We start from the raw sequence: 26,830 nt of genomic DNA on the forward strand, positions 1-26,830 counted from the left end.
TTTTTTTCTACATGTGCGTTGTTTAGTAACATTCGTCACATGTGCAATGGAAGCGTCGGTGTGTTTGCATGCTGCTTAATTTTGTTTTACCATAAAGCTTTATGTGACTACCTAGGAGCAAGAAGGATCCCATTTGAAAAGATGCAGACGCACATTATTTATGTTTAGAAGAAGAAACACATCTAGTTCTGAGGACACGTCGTTATTTTGTGTGCTTCTAAAGAATGCACTGATTGATACAATTATCCCAATTAAGAGTGTCAGTGGAGTTGATAAAGACAAGTGCCCTGAGAGCTGTGGTTACAGTTGGCATTACAGTTACTACGGTTACAGATCACAGTTGAGAAATAATCAGTGTTTTCTAGAGTCAGATTTTTTGCCTGTTTTCCTTGTTGCTCCTGTATTGGAATGTCACCTTGATGGCTAAGCGTGCAGAGACTAAATGAGCCATTCAGCATGGCTGGTGGTGGGGACAGAGAGCGGATTGGTGGTTGGGGTGCTCCATTTGTACTTCTCATCCGAATTTGATTTCTGCAATGGGAGGAGAGCTGTGAGGAGGTGTAGGAACGGCACTGCAGAACACACCGGTAACTACATCCAGCACACCGCAGCACAGTAAATTAAATTAGAGTTATTCAAACAGAGAAAGTACACTGTACCTAACAAATAACTGTATTACACTTGCAATGAAACAACCACAAAACTCAGAGTATTTTCATTCCCTGCACCAAAGGATGTTGAGGTTGGATGTGGGAACAATTTCTTCCCCAAAGGGCTGTGGGGCATTGGAACAGGCTGCCCAGGGCAGTGCTGGAGTCACCAGCCCTGGAGGGCTGGACAGACGGACATGAGGTTCTCAGGACATGGGGCAGTGCCAGGGGTGGGTTATGGTTGGACTTGATGTAAATGATTCTGTGATAAAGCAGCCATAGGTGGATGTAAGAAATTTCCTAGCGACATTAAAATAAGTGCTGAAAACAGCATTTATTGCTGTGAATGTTGCAGCTGTGTTACTCAGAACATGGTGTGGTACCTCAGATGATGTGTGAGAAGAGGGTGGTGATACCATGGGAGGGGGGGGAGATGGCACCTTGCATTTTTGCAGGAGATCTTTTGGGGTGGGGTGTTTTAGTTTAGTGTTTAATTTAAGCATTTGTCAGGCTCCCTCTGTAGGTGCCGGAGGAGGAGCAGCTTCTCCAAAGGTTGCTTTAGAACAGCTAAATCGAGTACCTGTGTGGATCTCCCTTTGAAGGATGTCGTCAGAGGAGTTGTCCTCTTTGCTAGCTATAGAGCGCCTGTGGTGATGGCCACCTCAAGTTGCTCGGCTTTTTGGACTGTTCCCCTAACCATATGTGTGGTAAATTCCCATAAATTCCCAGTGAAAAGTAATGTAAATGTTTTATTCCTCAGTCTCTGAGAGAAAGAAGCTTGTGTTGTTCATAGTGCTGCAGTATTGAAGAACATGGTGCGGATGGTTTGAGTTCAGTCCCTACCCCGACTCTGTTAAATACCTGTTTTTTTGACACCTGTGAACAACTTCCAGTTATTAAGATTTGATTTAACTGTGTGTGCAGTGGGGAATTATTAGATTCCACAGCTCATCTAAGGGCTTGCTCTTAATAAATTGCTCTCTTCTGATGGTCCCTCAGAGCTTTAAGGAGCGATGCAGTTGTACTTGGTAACTAGAAACAATACATTTTAAAAACCCCTAGCTATTACTGTAATGGTCATTGCAGGAAACAAATGAAATTATTTTAGCTACTCTGTGCCAGGGTTCCTCTGAATTTTCCTGGAATTAAAGGGCTGTGTCTTTTTTAAATATGTTGTTAGTCAAGATGATGATGATGAGTTTATGATATTACAGCAGCATGGAAATTTGTGGAACTATAAGAAGACATCTTTATTTCAGCTCTAATCATAGGCAATCCAAACATAACTTACTGCCTGTGAGAGGCACGCATAATACGGTAAACTGTCAAATAAATGGGTTGACTGGCTGTCAGTCTTATTCTTCTCCGCCACCACTGCTGCGTGTGTACTACTTACTGCCTTGTGTTGGGGAGGGAGCGCGTTTTCAGTTCCCGCGTGCTCTCCCGGCAGTAAAAGCAGCAGTGTTTGTAGCGCTGTGGTGACTGTCAGCTCTCGCAAAGCTGGGGCTGAGCAGCGCCTGGTGCCCGAGTCCTCCCGCGGGATCCCTGCTCGGCGCGCACGGGGAGCTCCCAGCCGCACGGGGGCTGAACCTCTGCTGCGCGGGCCTTGGCACACAGGGCGGGTTTGGATTCGCCACCGCGCTTTCAGCAGCTGCAGTGCAACAATGACCTGTGGCATAAGGAACTAAACCTTACTGCGGGTTATGAATCTGGATACTTATTTATTTTTAATTGTATGCCACTCTTAAATTGCCCCTTAACTCAGTCGGTAACTAGGAGCTCAAAAAGCGTGTTTCATTTTCACTAGAGTAGTTGGTATTTCATTCTCCTGTGCGGTTTTCCTGACTTTCTGTTCCTTTTTTTTTCTTTCTCAGTCTTCATGAAGAAATCATTGACTTTTATAAGTATATGTCTCCCAGACCTGAAGAAGAGAGGATGCGGATGGAAGTGGTGAACAGGATAGAAAACGTTATAAAAGAGCTCTGGCCTAATGCAGATGTGAGTAGGACACTGTTCTATTTGATAATGTGTAAAAGCATCGTTTGTGCCTGTTTACTTTGTGTAGTATTGAATAATGAAAATACTGCTTATTTTTCGGTATTTAAACCAAACAACAACAACAAAAGGATTTCTGGTCAAATCTTTATTTCTGGAATAATACAGGCCAACGTTTTCTATCGCACATAGGAACAAAGGTAAGCTAGACCTACTGTCATCAAAGAAAGGGCATGAGAAGTGGCAGCATTTAGTATCATTATTATTTATTTACTGAGATTAATGGGGACATATCAGGCTTATAAAAGAAATTATAAAAGAAATTATAAAAAAGTTCTGAAATTCCTGGTTTGGCTGAAGAATCTTTAGTGGGGTTTCTGGTCCAGAGACCTGAGGTCTTGAACAAGGCTCTTGAGATGGAATGCCAGCAATGCCACGTCACACAGCCCACGCTGTTGTTAAATTAAATTGAAATATCTTACAAATGTAAAAGAACCAGGAAGAAACAAGTCTGTAGATCTCTCTCTCTCTCTCTCTCTATATATATATATGTATATATAGGTATTAGATACATAGTGCCTCTAATGCCTCTTTCCACCAAACGCAGGTTTTTACTAGTACTTGATTCGGTCAGGTGTTTCTCCAGTGCAGATGTATGCTTCTTTTTATTAGTTTTTAATAAAGGTTGAATTAAAGAGAAGCTAGAGAAGTTGCTTTTACAACTCAAGCTGGTTTTATGGGGACACAGTTGGGTTTTTAGCATAACTGAGTGTAGTTTAATTGTATCCCTGTGCTAACATGGTGTTCACTTCCAGATGCAGGTTTGTAGCTGTAGTAACCTATCTGTGGGTAATGGTAGCTGAAAAATAGGACTTGTTAGCTGGAATGGCAAACCCAATGCAGACAGCAGAATCTTTAGTGTAAGGGATGCTCTCTGATCCTGCCGCGGTAACAGATAGAGTTCTGACAGGAACGACTTAAAGTCACCGTTCATTTCAGATCATCTTCACCTGTTTTGTGGAATTTGTTTTTAGAAGCTGACAGAATATTAATTTGTCGAAGCTTTATGTATGTGTGGTGTGTGGTTTTTTGTGTAATATACTCCCATTTTCAAGATAGTTTCTGTAGTAATGGCCAAGGTATTAGTGACGTATAAGCTGGAAGGAGGCTTTAGCGTATCTCACAGATGATGTGTAGCCCTCCTCTAACCTGGTCAAACTGGGTTGTAGACCCTAATCACGAGCAGTAGGGAGCTGCTAGTAAGACATACAATAGTATAGGAAACAGTGTGGGTATGGAACCGTTCTTGCTATGGTACACCTTGCCAAAGTTGTGCAGTAGAGGATTCCACCAAATAACCCATTGCTTCAGCCTAGAGAAGATGCTGCTGTTTCCTAGACGGGTTTGTGTGCTGCAGACTTCACTAGTGTAATGGGATGAACGGGTTTATTACCAGGGGATCGCTCTTCGTTAACGCTCACGCTTGGAATGGGGCACAAGAACTTAGTGCTTACAGAGATGCTCTGTTTGTAAGACAGGCTTGATCTGTACAAGCCAGGTCTTGTATATTAAAATATATATATATGTATATTAAAATATACATATATGTGTGTGTGTGTGTACATATATATATATAAAAATATATATGACTTCGGGTCCTTAAGAAAATAGTCTTTCTTTAAGCTGCTGAAAATGGCTTTTGTAGCCATAATGTTTTAAAGGAAGGGAAGTAAATCCAAGCCCTGTGACTGGTCGGCTCAGCCGTGATGGGAGCGAGAAGCAGCCGAAAACTGAAGTTCGCTTTCAGTGAGTGCCAGTTAAAGCTGCCATGACCGTCTGTCTTCACTGTTCTTGGAAATGGAAGAGAGCGAGAACGTGCCAGTTGTTTTTGCTCAAGTCAGTCACTTCTTTTCCAAGCCTAAGTCCCTGTTTTGTCTGCTGCTCTTAATGTCGAGGGAGAATTCTCCTCCTGCGTGCCCTTCCGCTCTCTGCAGGCCAGAAGGAACCGAGCGCTGACCACAGCACGCCAGGCCACAACCTGGAAATTACTGTCATCTTGTCTTTCTAGTACTTACTTCACAGATCTGCTCAGGAACCGAGCTGCTGAACTCCACCGTGTTCAACTTTGACAGTCTTTTGTTGTAATTTTTCAGTTGTTTGAGTTAATCACTAACTTTTTGGAAATCTGTGTTGGTTTAGCTACTTGTAAGATGCAAGTTTTGAGTAGACGCTCTGAGAAGGTGGAGTGTTAATCCGGTCCAATGTCCTCAGCTTTAGCCGTAGTGCAAAGCAACAGGTTAATGTTTAAGCTGTTCATTTTGAGTCATAGAATAGTGAATCCAGGTAAAATAAACTTTAAGTTAAACATACACATTTGGTTTGCAGTTTCTCACTAAACACATAGGTAGAACATACTCTATAAAAACTAAATACCGAGAAAAGGAAAGTCAGGCTTCATGAATCTAAGTGTATAGAAAACACGTGGAATGTGTCTGCGCACCTACTTTTTTTCCTGCTCCACTTAGGAAAAGGCTGTAAAGGCAGATGGAGGGGGATAAAACTAGGTATCCTACACTGTTACGGTATTTATAGAAGTTAGCAATTGTGTCATTTGCTCTCTTACTCAAGGGAATGTGCTTAGAAGGAAACATTCCTAGTAAGTGAGAGCTGTTCTTGGCATCAGCAAGGCTCGGACCGTAGGAAAGGCTTTAATTACACCAAAACCAAACAACCCCAAACACTGAACTAAAGCATTTTAAAGTGTTTCTTACCAATTGAACACGAAAATGTGACTATTGAACAAATAAGTCCTTATCCAGTGGAATTTAGGATACGTTTGTGATAACGTCCTTAGTTTGGTGTCCGAGTATTACGTGGCCTTGTAGATCTGAAAGAGGTGATGTAGCTTCACTCCTGAACCTTTGGAATTTAATATGAACGAGCTTGCAGGAGTCCAGGAGAAACAGTAACAGCAGCACACAGGAGCAGGAGGACTCACTGCAGTACTGTGAAGTCTCAACTTATCTTATGGATGCAAATACTCAGAGAATAAAAGAGAGAATAAGAACATCAGCAGCAGCGTTGGCACCACAAAAAGTAATGCTCACATCTCTCACTTCATCGTCGTGTCCTGGATTTGGGATGCGTTAAATGTGGACATGGCTGCAGAGCTTCAACAGTTTACATTCCAATTCAATAATAAATCAAAATCCTTTAAAACTTCTGTTCTGATTTCCCCGCTCTTCCATCTTTCCAGATTTGATGGGAGAGGGATTGAAGCGTGGGTGTGGGTTGCTTTTATATAATAATTCAGTCTTTCTCATACTCCAAATTATTGTACAACAGCAGATGTTGTCTCATTCCTTTTGGTAAAGGTCATATATGTTGTATCAGTAAGTTTATGAATACTTTCAGGCTTGTTTATTCAATAAAGACTCTTTGCTGGTCAGCTGAACACACTATTTTGTTTGATAATGTGAAAGCACATTTAGATTTTTCTGAACCCACCAGTGGTTGTTTCATTGTGCAGAAGCACTTTTCAGGTGTTTTGGTAGCCAGATAAATCCTGGTTTGGCTGAACCCTGACAGTTTCACAGAGGATGCTTTTCTGTTATCCTGGATTAAAAATAGTAGTAATAAGTATTACTTTCGTAGCTGTGGGATGCCTTTATGCTATTGTCAATATCTAGTACGATATTGATGCTAGTTCTGTGGTATCTCTTTGCAGTCTTTTCTAGTTTGAAAAGCTATGAACTTTTAAATGTGCTCCCAGCACGTGCTTATTGTTGGGGACATGGTGAACTGGCTGAAGGGAAGAAGCCAGAGAGTCGTGGTCAATGGGGCAGAGTCCAGTTGAGGCCTGTACCCAGTGCAGTGCCTCAGGGGGCAGTGCTGGGGCCAGTGTTGTTCAATATATTCATCAATGACTTGGATGAGGGAATAGAGTGACTGTCAGCAGGTTTGCTGATGACACCAAGCTGGGAGGAGTGGTGACACTGGAAGCTGTGCTGCCATCAGAGACCTGGACAGGCTGGAGAGCTGGGCAGGGAGAAATTTAATGAAATAGAACAAGGGCAAGTGTAGAGTCTTGAATCTGGGCAGGAACAACCCCAGGTTCCAGTGTAAGTTGGGGAATGACCTATTAGAGAGCAGTGTAGGGGAAAGGGACCTGGGGGTCCTGGGGACAGCAGGGTGACCATGAGCCAGCACTGGGCCCTTGTGGCCAGGAAGCCAATGGTACCTGGGGTGGGTTAGAAGGGGGTGGTCAGTAGGTCAGAGAGGTTCTCCTGCCCCTCTGCTCTGCCCTGGGGAGACCACACCTGGAATATTGTGTCCAGTTGTGGCCCCTCAGTTCCAGCAGGACAGGGAACTGCTGGAGAGAGTCCAGCGCAGCCACCAAGATGCTGAAGGGAGTGGAGCATCTCCCGTGTGAGGAAAGGCTGAGGGAGCTGGGGCTCTGGAGCTGGACAAGAGGAGACTGAGGGGGGACTCATTCCTGGGGATCAATATGGAAAGGGGGAGTGTCAGGAGGATGGAGCCAGGCTCTTCTGGTGACAACCAGTGACAGGACAAGGGGCAATGGGTGCAAACTGGAACACAGGAGGTTCCACTGAAAGGTGAGAAGCAACTTGTTGGGGTGAGGGTGGCAGAGCCTGGCCCAGGCTGCCCAGGGAGGTTGTGGAGTCTCCTTCTGTGCAGACATTCCAACCCGCCTGGACACCTTCCTGTGTAACCTCATCTGGGTGTTCCTGCTCCATGGGGGGATTGCACTGGATGAGCTTTCCAGGGCCCTTCCAACCCCTGACACCCTGGGATTCTGAGGGGGCAAAGAGAGCGAAGCGATGGAAAATAATCAAGAGGAAGCACTCCTACTACTTCTTTGTCTACTAAAATATCAAGACACTTACTTGCAAAACATCATGTTTTCCTGTCTCTCCCTCTTCCTTATCCCAAAGGAGAAAAACATAAAAAGTGGGTCTCTTGACACACAAATAGGTGGCGATCAAGCTGGTGTATGAGACTCATTAAGGCAGGAAACACATCAGAAGCCCGTGCAGGAAAGTGAGTCCAAATGTAGGGAAGGTTTGACTTTGAAGTCTCAGCAGCTCCTGTGACCGTGTTTAAACAAGAAACACAAAACTTGTGTTACTTGCTCTGTAATTCAGAAAAAAATGGGTTGTGATATATATACATGTATATATTTAAAGTAGTCAAAGAAACAGAAATATATTAAACTTATAAAACATGTTTAAAAAGTGAAGGGTATAGTTTGAGATATGGAAGCAAAAAAGAAATGGAACTGATACCGGGGGAGTTTTATGCGCTGTCACTCTGTAGTGTTTCAAAATCTTTTGATTTAGGAGTGTTGCCAAATCTTGTCACAATGAAAATGTTTACATTACAAAGAAGGTTTTGTAATAGGGAACTCAAAGTTGTGAATGTTTCATGGGTAACAGCAGTGAAGATTTGCCTCTTATACCACCCTGAAGATACAAATGCTTAAGAGCAAAGGGGACGTGTGTGCGTGTGCCTGCTGGCAATACCGGAATCTGCCCATGGAGGGAAGCACTCACCAGCCTTCACAAGCACCTTGTCTTCTGAAGCCTCAAAATGTGTTTTCACATATCCTGTTCTTGTGTTTCAGGTGCAGATATTTGGCAGTTTTAAAACTGGTTTATATTTACCTACAAGGTGAGTAATTTTTTGGTGTAAGTTGTACACAAGATAAAAGAAAGTCATATGCGACCTGTACCATTTAGCTGCTGTCCCAGCATCTCTGTTCCTTGTGTCTGCTTGTTATATTAGGATGTGTTAAGCTATTAGTAGTCTGCTAAGTGTATGGAAGTGTAGTAATTAAGACTGGTAACTGTAATACAGGTGTCTATCTAGATTTTGCATGTATCGGTAAAAGATCTGAATCACCATGTTGTCAAAAAAGGCTTATTTTGTAATTTGGCTTCATTAAATGACTAAAGCAAAACAAGAGGTTGGCCTCAAAAGAGAAGCTAAACTTTATCTCCACAGACACTTAGATTGAAACATTTATCATTACTTAATGTTAACACTGAAGGGAATATGTACAGAGCTGGATTTTTCTTCTTTCCGTTGTCTTTTGTGAAATCTGTACTATATCAACCGCTGCCTTTTCCGAGTCTGTTCCTGGTTTTCATAAAGAGTCATTACTCAGTGACACCAGTGTCTCCTATGTGGAAATTATAAATATTTTTGACAATTAAATAGAAATAGAAGGAAGGGCTCCAGTGGCTGCAGGGGACGGACACATGATGTCTGAGGTTAACACCCGAATCCAGTTCTGTGCTTTGGGAACAAGGCTTTAATCCCTGGTACTGGCAGCAAGTGAGGGAGACCAGAGCTGTTGTTCCATCTCTTTCTGAAAAGCAAAGTGTCTGTCAGATGCCTCAATATCCGCTTTAGCCTCAGGAGCTGCCCGAGAGCTCATTGGCTCGGGTTCTGGTAGAATTTGCCTAATATCCTTGGGTTAAACTGGTGTGGAAGGTTTGGGTTGCGGAGCTGCTGGGTCTGTGAGGTGTGTTGCAGGTGATACCGATCCTCAGGGTGACGACAGAGCTGCTTTTCTTGCTGTGCACCTGACAAGTAGCTCCTGTTGTTACCTGTTGGCACCAGGAGCGGCTTGAGCACCGGTTCAGTTCCGCAGCCCAGCAGCATCTCCTCCCTGTTGGCAGGAGGTGTTTCACCTGCTGCGGGTGTTTCTTTGGGCTGGTTAAAGCGATGCTGTTTGTGAAGCAGCAGACCTCTGGAATCTGGAGAGGAGGACAAAAACTGTCCCTAAATTTCGGGGTGTTTTCAGTGATGCCGTTTTCCATCTGAGTGCTGTTCCAGCTCTGGTTATTCGCTCGGCTCCTCGTGCCCCCGGGAAATGACGGCGGAGGTTGGGGAGCAAGGAGCAGCGAGCTGGGCATCTCACAACGGACACCAGGCACCTTTGAGCCTGAGCGTAGGCGGGGATTAGTGTGCCAGCTCCTGTGCAGTCAAATATGTGTGTGCATAGCGGGATGGAGCCACCTCTTCGAGGAGCTGAGTTAATGAGCCCAGTTAATTAGGTGGTTTGATCTTATTTAACAACTTGTTGCTTCCTGAAGTCAAAGTTGCCACATTTTCCACTCTCCTTCCCGGCTCCGTGTTCTCAGCACCACATGCAGCTGTTGCCATCACCCCAAAAACCAGCTCTGAGGTGCAAAGCAGCACAAAATGGCCCTAGAAGTGTTTGGCGTTTTTAAAGGGGGGTGGAGGGGACTGTTTTCTGCCCGGCCCATTAGTATGTTGAATGGATTTGCTGTGGGTCTGGGGGCGAGGTTGGTCTATAATTTGAATAAATCTGTATTTTCTTTGCATTTCAGCGATATTGATTTAGTTGTGTTTGGAAAATGGGAGACGTTACCTCTCTGGACCCTGGAAGAAGCTCTTAGAAAGCACAATGTAGCAGATGAAAACTCAGTAAAGGTTTTAGATAAAGCAACTGTAAGTTTGGGGGAAGAGGGTATTTCCTTGTTCTAAGCTAAATTTCTAATCTAAGAAAGATCTTGGCTAAAAGGATGGATTTTCATAAGTGGAAACTATTTTATATGTAAATTTGAAATAGAACCAATAGAACCTTTTAATTTAGTACAGTTTTTATTACTGACAATATAATTGGCAGTGTTCCAACAGAAGCATTTCTTCCGTTGGGGAAAATGGACAGATTTTCCATACACTTGCTTTTAAGTGAGGTTATACTCATTATTGTTGTGAACTAATGTGATTAGACTTGGGAATTTCTGGACTGAGTTTGTACGTAAGTAGATGATTTATTTGTTGTTATTCCAAGCGAGCAGAGGTGATACGTTTTCACATGGAAGTAGTAAGTACAGTTTTATATAAACATGTAATGGAATGCCTGGCACGGGACAGGATTAATTCCATTATAACTTCCCACCTTTTGCTAATTGTAAGAGTATGGAAGAGTGCTGGGGTTTAAATAGGTGTCTAATTGATGGCTGTGATTAGTAGAGAGGTAATTTGGAAAGCACCCAGGTGTTAGAGTGCTCTCAGTGTCTTTTGAAGGTAATTTTGATGAGGAGTCAATGACCCACGATGAGTCTTTCCTTAAGAATATCTGTTACCATTGGTCTTTATTTCTTAAGCGTTTGTCTCCCTCTGGTGTTTGTTGTTCCCACTAGAACTGTGTTTCTGCACCGGGAACGGACTGAAAATGGTTTGAAATGAATCACTTTGAACATGGAGTTGTTAAACTCCGTTAAACAGGACAGTAAATTGAAAATAGCATTTATGAGATAGAAAAGCAAAGTTGATGTAAACAGGCTGGCAAGGAGTGCGAGTTCATAAATAGACAGGGATCCAGATTTCTCTGTCTGCCTCCTCTCTACAAATCCATCAAATGTTTCAGTTTTACTGGCGCGTATAAATATGAATGAACCCAAATGTATCTTGGCAATCTGTATTGACTTAAGCTGTCTTTCTTTTGCAGGTACCTATTATTAAACTGACAGATTCCTTCACTGAAGTAAAAGTTGATATAAGCTTTAATGTACAGAACGGGGTTAAAGCAGCCCAGCTCATCAAAGATTTTATCAAGGTTAGGCAACGCTATAACAGAATTACAGAGCTCATTCATTTGCTGTTCTGTTTTACTTTGTACCTTACTAGAGATGCGCTTTCACTCTCATTTTTTGCTGATACCATTGCGTGACATTCTTAGGTTGTAGATATATTGCCCGAAAAGGCGTGTGGATCATCAAATGTACGAAGAAACAATGGGGAAATTCTAATGATAGAGTAAGGAGAATGCACTAATACCTGTCTTAGACGTTCTGCTCATTTAACTGTGGTTCCTTGAATGTGAAATTAGTAATAACCACACGTTCTTGCAGAATGTAGGAATAACCTTGTTCTAGGTTGAATATTGTCTCAGCATACAGGTGCTAGTTACGTAGAATAAGTTAAATTTATTAAGTTATTGTTCAGAGATTCACTACTACCTGTATCGTAGATACAGTTATTTTTGATCATTTTATTAGGATTAGTGAGCTTTTGTATTTAAAGTTTCGAAGGATCATTTCACTCTTCCTTATTCAGTGCTCATAAGAAATGTCTCAAAAGGAGTTGAAAATGAGTCTTGGATTTTCATGTTCCGTGTAGGGAGATGAAGAGCAGTTCAGGCTCACTTCGTGCTTAAGTATTACTGTTCTGCTATTAACTGCTTTGGGTTTTTAACCAAACTAAAGGGCAGCAGAAGAATCAAAGTATTGCAATAGCTAGACAAGTAAAACTCCTTCAGAAAACCCTGTAAATCTGAATAAAGCAAGCACTTTTAGTTTTAAGGGCTAGGAATCATGTACATCTGCTTTAATAATATCATTGAGTTGCAAGAAGTCTTCTAAGTTGGGGAGGACTCTCAGAAGCTGATGAGTTGAATGTGTGGCCTTCAACTTGTTCATCTTCAGTTCCTTTATGTCCGTTTGGCAGCCGGTATGAAGGTAGCTCGGTTGGCTTCTGCAGCGTCTGCTTCTTTGACCTGTAGAAGGGCCTAGGAGAAGAATCTCCGTGCTTGGTTCAATTTCAGTAGGACAGGCCTTTTAGCCGGGTGTGTTACGACAGGATGAGGGGTGATGGTTTTAAACTAAAGGAGGGAGATTCAGGCTGGACACGAGGAAGAAATTGTTGTCCCTGAGGGTGGTGAGAGCCTGGCCCAGGTTGGCCAGAGAGGTGGTGGATGAACCATCCCTGGAGACATCCCAGGCCAGGCTGGACGGGGCTCTGAGCAACCTGAGCTGGTGAAGATGTCCCTGCTCATGGCAGGGGGGGCACTGGGGGAGCTGGGAAGGGCCCTTCAACACAAACCATCTGTGATTCTATCACAGCCAGTACCTGTCTGCGTGGTCTCAGCTGTGCGGTCCCGTACACCTGCGTTAACCTCGTGGTGCTGGGTCAGGAGGAAAGGGGTGGGTGGATCCAGAGACATTCCTCCCTTGGCCTCCATCTGATGAATAGGACTCACTTTTGTTGGCCAACCGTTTGCTGCTGAATCAAAACCCATAGTTTTGTGCTATGTAGCTCCTTGTTGTGGAAAGATGCCCAGCTGCCCTTTTGCAGGACAATTACACTTCAGTTTTCACGTCTGTGCATTGTCCCATTGTGGTGGACATGCAGTCCCTGTTTGGTTTTCTGCCACAGCACAGGGCCTGTATTTCTGTTATGCTCCACATATACATTTACTTTTAGCTAAGTCCATAAAGCCCTGCGTCATTGCCCAAAATTGCCTATGCACTTCTTAATTTCCAGATCAGAGGTTGTCTTCTCTTGAGAGCCTGAAGGCCTCTGTGTGTGCTTAGGAGAAGGTGTTAGCGTGTTGTGTCGGGCCCGGCGGGAGCAGCCTGTGTCCTGCGGAGCTGCGGGCTTGGCAGTTTCCTGAGAAAAAACCCATCTTCGAATTTCGATATGTGCTGATATTCAACGCTTCAGCTTGTGACTGTAAGATGTTAGTAGTTCAGGAGGGTGATCTTGGGTTAAATAGGGTCCCCAATACTCACCGTGGAGAAATTCTTCTTTGCCTTGAATCTTCTACAGTCACAGATGCCATGATCACAGAATGTTAGGGATTGGAAGGGGCCTCGAAAGATCCACACCTCCTCTTTGGCACTGGGGAACTTTTTAGCTCTGTGTTGATAAAACCAGTGATATTATCGATATTATGGAGCCTCCCTTACGCCCGGGGTGTCCACTGTGCAGACACAGCCAGCCTGTGCATCTGCCCCGAGGGCCGTGTGTCCCTGCGGACAATCCAGGGAAGGGCCCGTAACCCAGCGGTGAGTATTCGGCTCTTTGGAAGCGCCATCTGGGTGTTGTCATCCTGAAGAACTGGTGTGAGCTCTGGGCATGGGACGGACTCCTGGGTCTGCTTTGGGATGGCCCCTTGGCTGTGGCAGGCAGGTGTTGTTACAGATGTGGAGATCTCCGTGGTTCTTCTTCGCTTTCCTTTTCACTTGTATAAGAAAAGCAAAGGTATTTATATGTTCAAACAAAATCATGCTGATTTTATGAGGTAATAATATTTTTCTAAGGTTAATATTTGCTACTGGAGTTGAAGAGGTAAAATCACAGTCTTGGTGACAGGCAGAGCACTTGATTTCTCCTCATTACTAAGTTAGAGCTATACCTACCTTTGAAACTTAATATAACAGCTTCAATATGTGTTCTTAGCATCAATTGTACATCTGCATCACGGTATCCCAACCCTTTTGTTTTTCTCTTTCAGAAATATCCTGTATTACCCTATCTAGTTTTAGTATTGAAACAGTTCCTGTTGCAGAGGGACCTTAACGAAGTATTTACAGGCGGAATCGGTTCTTATAGTCTTTTTTTAATGGCTGTCAGTTTCCTTCAGGTAAGCGTCATGAGATCTGTTGATGCCATTGCTGCAAAAGGACATTACATTGAGAGGGAATGGAATCAATCTTAAAATGTAACCATTTCAGCTAACCTGTTCGTGCTTTGGCACCCCTTGTCACATAAAAACATGCGCATCCCACCTGTCTTCTTTCTCCCATTCTGGTACTTTTAGTATTAGAAATGTTTGGAGCAACCGCTGGTGTTTCCTTACCAGGCACAGATGTCATTTGAGACAAAATAACTTGACTGTTGTGTAACTGATTGGGAACAATCCATGTAGGTTAGTGTTAGATGCAGGTGTCTTTGGTAACACTTGTTTTCCAGCTCGTACACCCTCTGCGTGTTTAATGAACACAACAGAATTTTATATGTTTATCATGTTTTTTAAGCTGATACCAACTAAATGTGGTTTACAGCATTCTCTTAAATCTAAGAGCACAAAATGCATGAGCTAAATCTGTATTTTTGTGCCTGGGAGAGAAAAATATTGTAGAAATACGAAGCAGCCAAGTTCTGGCTTTATGAACCTTGCACTAAATGTGATTGTGTAAGCGTGTGTCTGTACTTCTCCAGACTGCAGTCAGGTTTAGACCCGAGCCTTGAGCTGGAGCTCGGGGTTTACCAAGCGCTGGTGCAGTTGCGCTGAGCACAAAAGCAGCGAAGGCAACAGGCAGGTCCTTTTGAGAGAAACCACAGTCTCTCCCAACCCCAGTTGTTTTGAATGTTGACTAACAGCATTTCCATTTGCTCCTGAAAAACAAGAGGTCGCGTTTTGTACCTGTCACAGTTAGGAACGGCTCTTGTTTGTAACCTCTCAGGCTGCATCCGTAGCAGCAGAGGGGATGGCTGTGGAGCTGCGTGCATCAAAGCTGGTGTTTGTACTGCAAACCCAGGTTCCTGAAGTGCAAATATCTTGGCTTTTTTGCAAGAACCCTGCCAGTAGTGCTGGAAGTTCACTTACCAAACTGAAAGTCCAAATACAAAACTGTTAATACTTGCCAACCTTATTTTTAAGAGGTAATTAATTTACAAACATTTTGATAACATTGTTTTAAATATGCAAAACTGCTTTATGAAGGAAAAATACTACGTTTAGACATGTTTGCTTTATCTATTACATTTTCTTATTGTTTATTATTGTATTTAGACATGTTTGCTGTGAAGAATAAAAGGCACTTAAAGGGACTTGAAACTTGAGGTCTTAAGACAATGATTTTTTTTCTCTCTTCTTAATAGCTGCATCCCAGGGAAGATGCCTGTATGCCCAATGCCAACTATGGTGTTCTTTTAATAGAGTTTTTTGAATTATATGGACGTCACTTCAATTATCTGAAGACCGGAATCCGAATAAAGGATGGCGGCTCTTACGTTGCCAAGGATGAAGTGCAAAAAAGCATGTTGGATGGCTACAGACCATCGATGCTGTATATCGAAGACCCCTTACAGCCAGGTATCCTCGTAAATCAACATCTTACCTAGTGACTAAGAAAATAAGTTGGGGGAACGCTTAATCCAGAGGAGCTAAAGCAAAGAATAGAGTCACAGAATCATTTGAGTTGGAAGACACCTTCAAGATGATCGAGTCCAACCATAACCCACCCCTGGCACTGCCCCATGTCCTGAGAACGTCATGTCCGTCTGTCCAGCCCTCCAGGGCTGGTGACTCCAGCACTGCCCTGGGCAGCCTGTTCCAATGCCCCACAGCCCTTTGGGGAAGAAATTGTTCCCAGATCCAACCTCAACCTCCCCTGGCACAACTTGAGGCCGGTTCTTTGTGTCCCTGTCTCCCCTCAGCTCCTGTTCTCCAGCTGAACCCCCCAGGTCCCTCAACCGCTCCATCACACTTGTGCTCCAGCCCCTCACCAGCTCCGTTCCCTTCTGTCAACTCGCTCCAGCACCTCAAGGCCTTTCTTGGCATGAGGGGCCCAGAACTGCCCCCAGGATTGGAGGTTTGGCCCCCCAGTGCCCAGCACAGGGACGGTCACTTCTCTAGGACACCTGGTCCCTTCTGAGCTCGTGCCCTGCACAGCGTGTTGCTGCCCCTGGGCACGCTCTCCCAGTTGAGTCTGTGCAGTCCCATCAACATGTGGAGGTTCCATTCTGTACTGTCACCTTTACGTTAAGGTTGATCGTTGACTTGAGTGGGTGGCTGCTGACATGGAGAATCAAGTGCTGTTCATAGAATAGAGTTAACACGCTTCTGATCTAGAAAAATGTCACCCAGGATAGTATGGTTGCATGTGGAATTATATGCAGTATAGCATTTGTTTTCTTCATGTATTGTGCTTTTTCCCATGAGTTAGCATTTTGGACTCCTGTACATGCATATATCTATAGGTCTGTTAAGTTCTTGGAAGTATTTATGACTCAGTAATCCTCTGCTGTTCCTCAAGAAGTAACTGCAGTGAGTTGGGACTTCAGGCCAATTTAAAAAAACATTCCTGTCTTCTGTCTGAGGGGAGGTAACCATGGTTTCAGTCTCATTTATTTATGTGATTATATTCTTATTTCAAGGTAATGATGTTGGGAGGAGTTCCTATGGTGCCATGCAAGTCAAACAGGCTTTTGATTATGCCTATGTTGTTTTGAGCCATGCAGTTTCCCCAATAGCTAAATATTATCCTAACAACGAAACGGAAAGGTAAATTTTATGAGTCTAAATCTCAGACGTTAATTGCTTATATTTCTGTGTACATAAGTATTACTTGTGGTGACTCTTGTTTTTTCACGGTTTACAGTATATTAGGTAGAATAATTAGAGTCACGCAAGAAGTGGCCACGTACAGAGACTGGATATCAAAGCAGTGGGGGACGCAAAGCAGGACAGAGTCTTCATGTAACGGTGAGTTTTCACTAAACGTGGCAGATGGTGGGAAATTCCTGCGTATTTTGGCTTGAATTTTCTTGTTGCTTTTGCCCCACGTAGGGCAGTGTGTGCATCTTAATATGACTTTACATTTCGCTCAGTGGTGATGGACTTTTTCTTGTGCTCTCACCCAGGAAACTGAGATTTGTACAAGAATAAAAAGGCCACACTCCACGTTTCTTGTGCTGTGATAGATTGGGTCTGTAGAGAGTGCTGGCTTGCAAAAGGAGGCTTTGGAAAAGCTTCCTGTTTAAAGTACACGTGCTGTTACCATCGCTTCCTTTGTCCTTTAAACATGGACAAGGTTTTTAAAAGAATTACTGGGAATGCTTGTTTAAATCTAAATCCTTACCCTCCATTGCTCTTTTGTTTTTCATTTTAAACTTTCATATATTGTATGCATACGGAAGCAATATTTAAACCAGGATTGACTATGTAAGTGGAATAAGTCTTTACCACAGAGAAATTCTGAAATATCAACTGTAATTCTTGTTACTAACAAATGGAAACACACAAGATCTAGCTGGAGAACTTGCTGAAAACGTCCTTGAAAATAATCTTTTTGTTGCCCGTCTTCTGACTCCACCAACCACCCTCTTGTGGTGGCTGGAAGTTTGCAAATTGAAATTGATTTTAATTCTCTCCAATTAATTTTACAACGTTAGCTGCCAGAAGCCTTTTCTTGTTAGAGATTAATCGGGGAAGATGACACAACTACCCAGTGTTGAGGTTTTAAAGCTTTTGTCAGTGATTTCCCTGGCTGTCCCTGCACCCCTATAGTCAGTCCCGCCAGCTCCAGAGTGACACCCGCGGCCTCCTATGATGTGTGTATTAAATTTGGGTAGCAGTTGGTGAGATATTTGAGCTCTGCATCTCGTATTTTCAGTGCAGGGTATCGTACAAAGCAACCAGATTTACTTGGAGTTCTGCAGTGGCACCAGAGTGGGAGTTGCCCAGTACTGGGTATAGCAACAGAGTTTAAACCACGTGTCTGAGCGCTGCTGAACGTTATTAAGCAGCGCGTCTGAGCTCAGTTACTCCTCCTTCCGTAGCTTATCTCATTTCCATCTTGAACACGTGCTAGTTTTCAGAGCATCCGTTACTGTAGGCAGTACCTACACCTTAAAAAAAAGGGTATTAAAAAGAAGGAAAAAAGCGACGTATTTTAGCAGTTAACATGTGGTGATGCGTCTGTTTTGTTTTGAACAGGTAATGGAGTAACCTTGATAGTAGATTCTCAGCAGCTGGACAAATGCAACAATAATCTTGCTGAAGAGACCGAAGCGCTGGGAAAACCTAGAAATAAAACTTCAGAAACACTTAGTAAACATTCTTCAAATTCTTCATCAGGTCCTTTATCATCGTCATCGTCCACACTGTCCAGCTCTAGTGATGTAGTAAGTACTGGAGGTGTTCTGATGTTTCGGTTTCTTTGGGGTTTTATCCTGGTTTGTGCTGCCACAGAATATGTTTTAAAAGCTCAGAATCCCAGTTAGTTATTTCATCCAGAATCCAGGTGTTGCCTCTTGTGCAATTTCTACATGGGTACGTTGCAGTGCAGTTTTGATACAACACATGTAGAAAGTGAATAAAGTAAATAAAAATGTACATAGCCCTCTTTTCTTTGGGTAAACTGTTTCAAAAGCAAAGGCTGGTAGTCCTAAGTGATACTTGTAAAAAAATCTGTTTGGGAATTCTATTTAATGAATAAAATGGGAATCCCCAAATCAGAATCATGCATCAATACGTTTTAAAATCTGTTTTACTCACTAAAAATTCTGGATTGAAATAATTATAATACCTAATAAAAAACACATTTAAAGTTTTATCCAGTGCTAGTTTTATATTCAAGGGAGAACTCGCTTGTAGAAAAACTCACTCTCTTAAGAAAAACTCACTGATACTTTACATTTTCCCAAAGGATTCTGATGGAACACCTTGCAAAACCTCTAAACAGTTGAGTTGTCGCCAGTCTGCCACAAACAGAGTGGGCTCACAAGAAGTGTCACTGGAATCCTCCCAGCCAAGCGGGAAAACACAAACGAGCCAAACAGCCAATACATCCAGCAACACCAACAAATCGCAGGTTTGTGAAATGCCTGGAAGGAACAACCGCCTCGATTATTCGCATGTTACAGCCTTCAATTGGATTGATTTTATTTTGGGAAATGTAGATTTGCCGTCAGTATACACGGCCATGTTGCGCTCGCTGCCTTTTTGCAAAAAGCGTGTCGGTCCAGTCTTTACTGCAGAATTTGAGAACTAATGAGACTTGCCTACACGTAGTGAAGAACAGCAAGCAAAAAATACATGTTAAAAACTCTGCCCGGCTGCTCTGTTCGCTGTCGATACTTGTTGAAGTATCTTCCGTTAAGGGAGATGAAGATTCCTTACTGATAGAGGAAATTCCCTCTTGTTTCCCCTTAAAGACAAACACCTTTATGATGAGACCCACCAGAACCTGTGCATTTAGGGGATTTCTCACATTGGGGAATGCTTCTATGACAGCTGAGTCAGCTGGAAGTACTATATGTTCTATATGCAATTTAAATTCTTATATTTATTCAGAGTTTAACGTATAAAATATAGTCTGGAATCTTCCTGACTATTATTCCTGAAAAGTAGTTGTGGTGACTTGCTGATGATCTGTGTCTGGCCGGTAACGAGGCAGTTGACAAATTAGGCCTTGGACACACTGTGAATGTGTGTTTGTGTTATTACACGGAGCTAATTCTGGTGTAGAAATGTGAACATGCACAATCTGAGATACTCTACATCTGTAAAAAGATGTGGTATAAAATTAGTCCTGGTCTTAAAAGCATGTTGTCTTAATTTCGCACAGGAGATGAGATTTGAGCAATCTTCATCTGTCATCTTGGATTATGGACTTTGTAAAACACATTTTGACGGCTACAGAACAGGAGTGATAGAACAGTTCTGTCCTTTTCAGAATCCAAAGTGCTCTGCACTCTCTTGACCCGTGTGGTTTTGAGTCTAAAGACGAACGTTCGTTTGCAGCCACCAAAGTGACAGATCGATGGCACTGCTGTTGTCCAAGCCGTGGCCACGCCGCTTTGCCACAGGCATTTTTTCAAGCGTAATGCTTCTTTTGCCAAGAAAGGTTGGACCAGATAATCCTTGTGGTGCCTTCCAACCTGGTATGCTGTGATTCTGTGATACTTTGATGAGTTAGCATCCTCATAATCCAAAAATAGGGCTGTGTAATTGCCACACCTATAGGGTGAGTGTCATGAGGATGGAGCCAGGCTCTTCTGGGTGACAACCAGTGACAGGACAAGGGGCAATGGGTGCAAACTGGAACACAGGAGGTTCCACCGAAAGGTGAGAAGCAACTTGTTGGGGTGAGGGTGGCAGAGCCTGGCCCAGGCTGCCCAGGGGGGTTGTGGAGTCTCCTTCTGTGCAGACATTCCAACCCGCCTGGACACCTTCCTGTGTAACCTCATCTGGGTGTTCCTGCTCCATGGGGGGATTGCACTGGATGAGCTTTCCAGGGCTCTTCAACCCCTGACGCTCTGGGATTCTGTGATTGATCACGTTCTCTCTTTTTCTTGTTGTTTTCACAGCATGGATCCGCACGGTTATTTCGCTCTTCTAACAAAGGCTTCCAAGGTCCAACAAACTCAAGCCACGGTACCTCAGTCACAAACAAACAGCATCAGGGCAGCAAATCGCACCACCAGTTTTTCCACGGCAAGAAGAGGAAACACAAGAGGGACGCGGCCCTGTCAGACCTTTGTAGATAGTTGCCTATTTTCTGACTGTTCTTCTGTGTGCAATGATCTCATGCTACGGGATAGTTTGATAGTGACTCCTTGGATCTCTTCCGGAGCTTCAGACTGTTCAGACATTGATTAGCAACTGCATTATTTTTTTTTTCCCAGCTCGCCACGGAACGGATCATGAAGATTGATCACCGCAAAAATAAAATAAAAAAAGAAAAAAAAAAGAACAAAAAAAAAAAGGACAAAAAGAAAAAAAAAAAAGAGAAAAAAATTTTAAAAGAAAAAAGATTTTAAAAAAAGAGGAAAAAGGCTGCTCATCTGATAAGTCATATGCTACAACAGGGTCATTTAGGATATAAAAGCTTGAATGTAAAATAAATGTATTTCCCATCAGCTCGTGCTGACCTGTAGGGGTAGTACTCAGTGTGTCTAGGGGGTGGTAACAAACAAATAAAACACAAAAATATAGGAAAAAAAAAAAGGCAAAAAATTGTCTTTTGAGGGAAACCCGGCCTTTAAAGGTGAAAGTCATTTGTGCATGAGTTTTTTATTATTTTTGCATATACTTACCATTTTATTGTGTATATATAGATGACCATATAGGAAAACTGACATTTGTAATAGTGGATTTGTTAATACTTTTTACATAACATTACTGTTTAAATTGTAAACATAAATTTTTCTCAGGATTAGTTTGGAAAATAATCTGAATTGTCATCTTAACATCCATATAAAGAGACGTTACTAGTTACGTTGCTCAGAATTTCTTTTCTTGGCATTGCAAAGTTTTAATAGAACATTTGATCTGCAAAAGCTGTTCCTCTGCAAGAAAGGCTGCTGGTGGCAAATGAAGTCTTTCATTTGTGTACAGTGTCCGTGTACTTTGTGTAGACACTGAGCTGGTCATCTCGGAGCAGTGACCTTCACCTTGTCTCTCGAGTGCCATCATTTCAGGCAATGGGGTTTTCTAGTTGCATCTTCCTCTTCCTCCCCTTAGTGGTCTCTCCCTGGTCCTTTCTTTTTATTTTTCTTTTTTAAAAAGAAATATAAAGCCACTTGGGGGTTTTTTCTTCGGTTGGTGGTGGTGATTGTTTTCTTCTTTCTTCTTTTCGGTTTTAAAGAACAGAACTCAGTTTGTTACAGACGTTTGCATTCCTGGGCTGCTTCGATCCCATGCCTCTTGGTTTGTGCCTTCCCTTCCCCTTCCAGGTCTGGGTTTTTTTGTCTTTTATATTTTTGCTAACTCCTGTAGGAGACGAGAACTGTTGAAGCTTTAAGTAAATTTTAAAATTAAAGTATTTTTTTCTCACGCCCCTCTTAGGCATTTTTATATTTACACTTAAAACAACTTCAGATAATTAAATCTATTTTATATTGCCTTAAAGACCCAAACCTTTACTATCTCATAGTATTTCTTCACTGACCTAGTGATTTAATTTAAACTCCGCGTTTGTCCGGTTCAGTTGCGTTACAGGTCGAGGTTGCAGGAACTCTGAGCGCGAATGGAAGGAGTGGTGACGCGGGCGGGCACAGCGGGGACACTGCAGGGTGACAAGTGGCGTTTCCTTCCGCGGATTTCTGTAAAGAGGAGAGTCTGTGCGCACCATACGGGGCTGTATTTAACGCGGCTGTTCTGGAGACGATGCTTTTATAAAAAGTACTTTTTTTAATATCCATTGACAGATACTACAGACCAACCGGACCGTTAATGGGCACTCATGAGTGCAACGGTTTTTAAATAATGCTATAAGATCAGAACTGATGTCGTCACTTAAATTAATAAACATTTTCAATGTGTTAAAAGTGTTTTACTTCAAAAAAAAAAAGGAAAATATATATATTTCAAAAGTACGGAAAGTCATAACATTTACTCAGACACTAAGCTTAAGTGATGTTAATTTGACAATGTTTTGTTTTAAATTTCTAGAGTCATATTTTAATTTGATCATATGATTTTATCAGCAAGATGTTGAGCTTCTGTTCATAGAAACTAGTAAAAGTTGTACCACATTATGCATAATCACAGTATTTATTTTGTTTTAGATTATTGTGAATGTGTAGACTTCTGTTCACCGCTTAGGGAACAATTATTTATAAATTATATTAATCCAGTATTGTTAGCTGCTATTAGCAAAACTGTTCCAAAACTTAATACTTGCAAAGATCTGTATCGCATTTACCACACTGAAGTGTTTTTAAAAGAATCACCCTCATCGTTGAAAGCAAATGTACTCTTAGGGTGCAGATATTAGTGTTCCAATAAGCATGTGATAATTTTAAGGTGGTGGTAGCGGGAAGATAATCTTGATTCCATTGGGAATCTTAGGTTTGCCTCAATTTATGGTTTTCATAAATTTAATGGAAAATAGCTTTTCCTGGACTGCTCAAGTTTCTTTTTGGTAAACAGTATCTTTCTAAAAGAAAAAAGCAAAAAAAAAAACCAAAAAAAAACAAACAAAAAAAAAGGCATGAAGGAAAAATTGAGGTATTTTACATTGCCTCAAATGACCAGCATTGTATTCATAAAATACTGTATATCTTGCAAATCTTTATTTAAACAGAACAGTTGAACTGTTCGTTTTTCAATCTGAAGTAAAATACTTTCAAGACCTTTTAGTTTGCCTGCTCATTTGTCGTGTACATTTCATCTCTGTATTTGACTCAAGTCTAATTCCTTTTTGAGTTTCAATACTTTTGTGAAGATTTTTGTGAATATATGAAAAATAAATGTTTAATCTAACTACCGCAGTTCATCCCCATTCTTGACGCTCACCCTGTTTCCCTTTGCAGCACCGTGGCAGAAAAGGCTCCCAAGGCACTTCGGAGCTGTTTTGTAGTTTCTGGGCCCCTCTGCCTGGAATTTGGGAGCTTACTCTGTTCCAGTGGGGCTGGTTGGCCGCGTTTCCTTCCAGCAGAGCTGAACCGGAGTCTGTATGCCTAAGTGGAAGAATATAAAGGGTTCTTAATGTGTTATTTTTATCGAACTTTCCTCTGCATGATACATAGGACGTTTGTGCGAGGACCCGCGTTCTCTGCCTTCGGCACTCAGGGTAGGACAGCGGCTGTTCAGGTGTCTGAGAAATACGCAAAACTTAATTAGAGTTTGTAGAATTAGGCAGAAGTTAATTTGAATTACCTTTAGCTAAAAGCTGTGTTCAGCATCGCTCCTGAACCACGGTCAATATTAATAAAGTATGGTCTTAACTTTGGGTTTCTTCCTTCCTTGCATAAATTGGCAGGGGGACGAACAGATACCACAGACCATCTGAAACACATAAAGAAGATGAAATATTTCTGTATCTTCCTGATTGATTTGTTAAAGGGCTTTTTACTTTTTAAAAAAAGAATAGTTCAAATGGTGTTTATAGTTAAAATCTGTGTATTTACAATGAGGGTTTTGTTGGTCTTCTGTCTTGTGGCAGAAAAGAAGGTGAAAGGTAAGTAAATCTTCCTGTTTATGAGACACGATGTGATTCTGTTCACTGACCTGCATGTTCTGTGCAGCTTCCTCAGAATTTACAGCTCAGGTGTTTAAATGTTTATCATAAACTTGCTTTCCTAGAACTTAATCTTTAGAAAATAATTAGTGGTCCAATGGCAGGTGGCAACTTTTGTTATGTGCTTTCAAAATTGAACTTTTCCATATTGTATCTGGAGTCATCACATGTGCATCCTAAATATAACATGCGAGCAACTGATTAGAAAATAGTCCTATCTTGGAAATGCATTGTAAAGAAAAGCAGTCAGCCATTTGACATCTTGAGGGATGTTTAAAGTCATGAGAGATGTTCAAACTGAATGTGCGACTCCAGCTTTATTTCCTGAAGATAAAAGCTATAGGAGATTATATAGTATGTGATTATTTGAGAGGGGAGTATATTAACCTATTTAGGGGCTGTGAGAAAAAAACACAATTATTCCAGCTATTGCTAAAGCACAAAAAGTAGTGATTTTTTTATTCTGCTGATTGCTAGAACTTCATTCTTTTGCTTAACAATGCAAAATAACTTTCTAAGAAACAAGTTTACGATGTTTTAAAACTGTCTTGAAACTGCAGAATTTGAGAGCTTTATTTTCTAGCTAATTTGTAGGGTTCCCACAAGTTTTCCTTAAAAATGTTTTCCAGTTGCAGTGACCTAAATGTTAATGTGTCATGACTATTTCCAAGAGTCATTTACCTGCAGTTTTGACAGATAGGTGTTCATGGCTTCATCTGGAAGTTGAAAGCCACTTTGCAGTTCTCATGGTGCTTAATTAAATCACATGTGTAGGATCTCTTGTGCCAGAGTTACTGGGCTCCTCCCTGTAGTAATTCGCTGCGAGCCTTATTAACTAATCTTCCAAAGTTGACTGTTAGGGTGTTTGAGGTGATCCGAGGGAAATTATCCAACAACAAGAATCCATGAAGACAAGTTACTTCATGAACAATATCCTGAGTAACACAGGAATTAAACTTCAAACGGCCTTATTGAGTCTTTACAAGCCCCAAGTTTATGTTAGCTATCTACTCGAAAAGGAAATGGGAATAAAAGAGCCAGAAAGTGGCTGTTACTTGTGCATGTTAGTGTGGTAGTGCTAGATCAAATTAATCTACATTTCAGATTACTCTGAAATTCAGATCAGTTAATTTTAATTCTTAGTGTATTTAGCCATTTCCTCACCATGACCATTTTGTCGATTTGTGAACTCCAAAAACGTCTACCAGACCTTTGTTGGACACCTTGGCCCTACTGTTAGAGCAGTTCCTTCTCTCTGTGTTTCCCACAGCAGTTCTTGGTAACAGCTGAAACGTTGTTCTGTTAGATGCCGTTCTGTTCTTATCTCCAAGGACGCAGCTCCCCTTATCTTTGAGCTTGAAGACTCTGTGGCCTTTTTGACTTAACGAAGCAGAGAGTTCAAAGGTTCACAGCTTGCAGAAGTTACGCTAAGCAAACTCACGCTAGAATTCTGTATAAGCAGTTTCTAACCAATTTCTATCTATAAGAAGCAGTATAGCCAATAATCCCATAAGCTCAGACAGCCTGTTCCCTGGCAGCCCAGTTCAATATGCCTCTCTCTTGGCAGCAGAAATCGTCCGTTTGCTCCTTCCTGTAGTGGTGCAACTGCTGGTGAACTTGCCTATGTATGAAACTGGGGAAAAATGGGGCATAAATCTTTAGTTTGCTGTAAATTAATTGGAAAGAGCTGATGGGATCCGGAAAATCACTTAAGTAAGGGAAGACAAGAAATCTTGGAGATCCTCTGCATGAAAGCCATTTGGAGGAATCCCGTCTTTGCCTTTTGAGATGTGTGAAGAACAAGGTGCTGCGGCTCTTCTGGTGAGTTCGAATGCTGGGACGTTGCTGCTTGTTGGGTGTGGGATGGCCTGAGCTGCCAGCGTGCTCTCCGTCCAAGTGTGCTGCAGGTTCCAATAGCTGCAAAGATGTTTAGCACTCTTAGACTGACCCTGGTATGTCTTGGTTCTGCTCCCTCCTGCTAGGAGTCCTTCAGTCTTTTTAATCCTTGATGGCTCTTGATTTTTTCAACTCGCTGAATTGAATCTCCTAATCCTTCTTTAACCCTTCATTTTTCGTGGCCCAGAGATTTTGTGGTGAATGTGGCATTTATGAAATCCTGCCCAACAGGCTACAGTGAAGCAGGAAGGGGATGGCGATTGATAGTACTTTAAAAAAATACTTCCTGCTGCTGCAGCTCCTTTTAAAGAAAAAAAAACACAGACCTCATTACTTGAGCAGACTAAAGTAATAATATGGCCCCCTAACCCTCCATATTTGAAGCTAGTTTCTGTGCAAATCGTTCAACAGTCTACTGCTTGGATGCTGGGCTAATTTTTTTTTATTTTATTTTATTTTTAATCCATCTGTATAATTAAGTCCTAATTTCCCATAGTACGAAACATCTAAGGAAGAAACCACTCGGCTGCATGCAAGAGCTGGCTGGTGAGAAATGCATTGGTGTGGTGCTGGAGGAAGCCAAGGAACCACAGGGGCGGACTTGGTGAGTGTTTTGCTTGTTCAAAAATAAAAATGCTCTTGTACAGGTTTATATATGAAGCAACGTTTGACTCTTGAGCTGGAAGGTGATTAAGCAATCAAATGCTTCTGAGGAGATATTGCAGAAAGTAATCTGTGCTCTCAGCTGCATTTTCC

The 26,830-nt window shown here is 42.1% G+C and overlaps 2 protein-coding genes across 3 annotated transcripts in view; both read left to right on the top strand.

Annotated features, from left to right (window-relative positions):
* The window catches only part of TENT4B (terminal nucleotidyltransferase 4B), a 40,085-nt gene extending 16,664 nt beyond the window's left edge, over window positions 1-23,421 (top strand). Inside the window, exons 2-12 of the mRNA XM_065028623.1 lie at window positions 2,525-2,648; window positions 8,290-8,336; window positions 10,025-10,145; window positions 11,152-11,259; window positions 13,939-14,067; window positions 15,309-15,522; window positions 16,587-16,713; window positions 16,811-16,914; window positions 18,148-18,335; window positions 18,860-19,024; window positions 20,523-23,421. Coding sequence (XP_064884695.1) covers window positions 2,525-2,648; window positions 8,290-8,336; window positions 10,025-10,145; window positions 11,152-11,259; window positions 13,939-14,067; window positions 15,309-15,522; window positions 16,587-16,713; window positions 16,811-16,914; window positions 18,148-18,335; window positions 18,860-19,024; window positions 20,523-20,702 — 1,507 coding nt within the window. The 3' untranslated portion in view covers window positions 20,703-23,421. The remainder of the gene's footprint in view (window positions 1-2,524; window positions 2,649-8,289; window positions 8,337-10,024; window positions 10,146-11,151; window positions 11,260-13,938; window positions 14,068-15,308; window positions 15,523-16,586; window positions 16,714-16,810; window positions 16,915-18,147; window positions 18,336-18,859; window positions 19,025-20,522) is intronic.
* Window positions 23,422-26,406: 2,985 nt separating this feature from the next.
* The window catches only part of ADCY7 (adenylate cyclase 7), a 67,737-nt gene continuing 67,313 nt past the window's right edge, over window positions 26,407-26,830 (top strand). For both annotated transcript variants that reach the window (XM_065028612.1, XM_065028621.1), the window contains exon 1: window positions 26,407-26,678. The gene's annotated coding sequence lies outside the window, so the exon portion shown is untranslated. The remainder of the gene's footprint in view (window positions 26,679-26,830) is intronic.

Source organism: Columba livia, chromosome 13, assembly GCF_036013475.1.
Source record: "Columba livia isolate bColLiv1 breed racing homer chromosome 13, bColLiv1.pat.W.v2, whole genome shotgun sequence".
Classification (NCBI taxonomy): Eukaryota; Metazoa; Chordata; class Aves; order Columbiformes; family Columbidae; genus Columba; species Columba livia.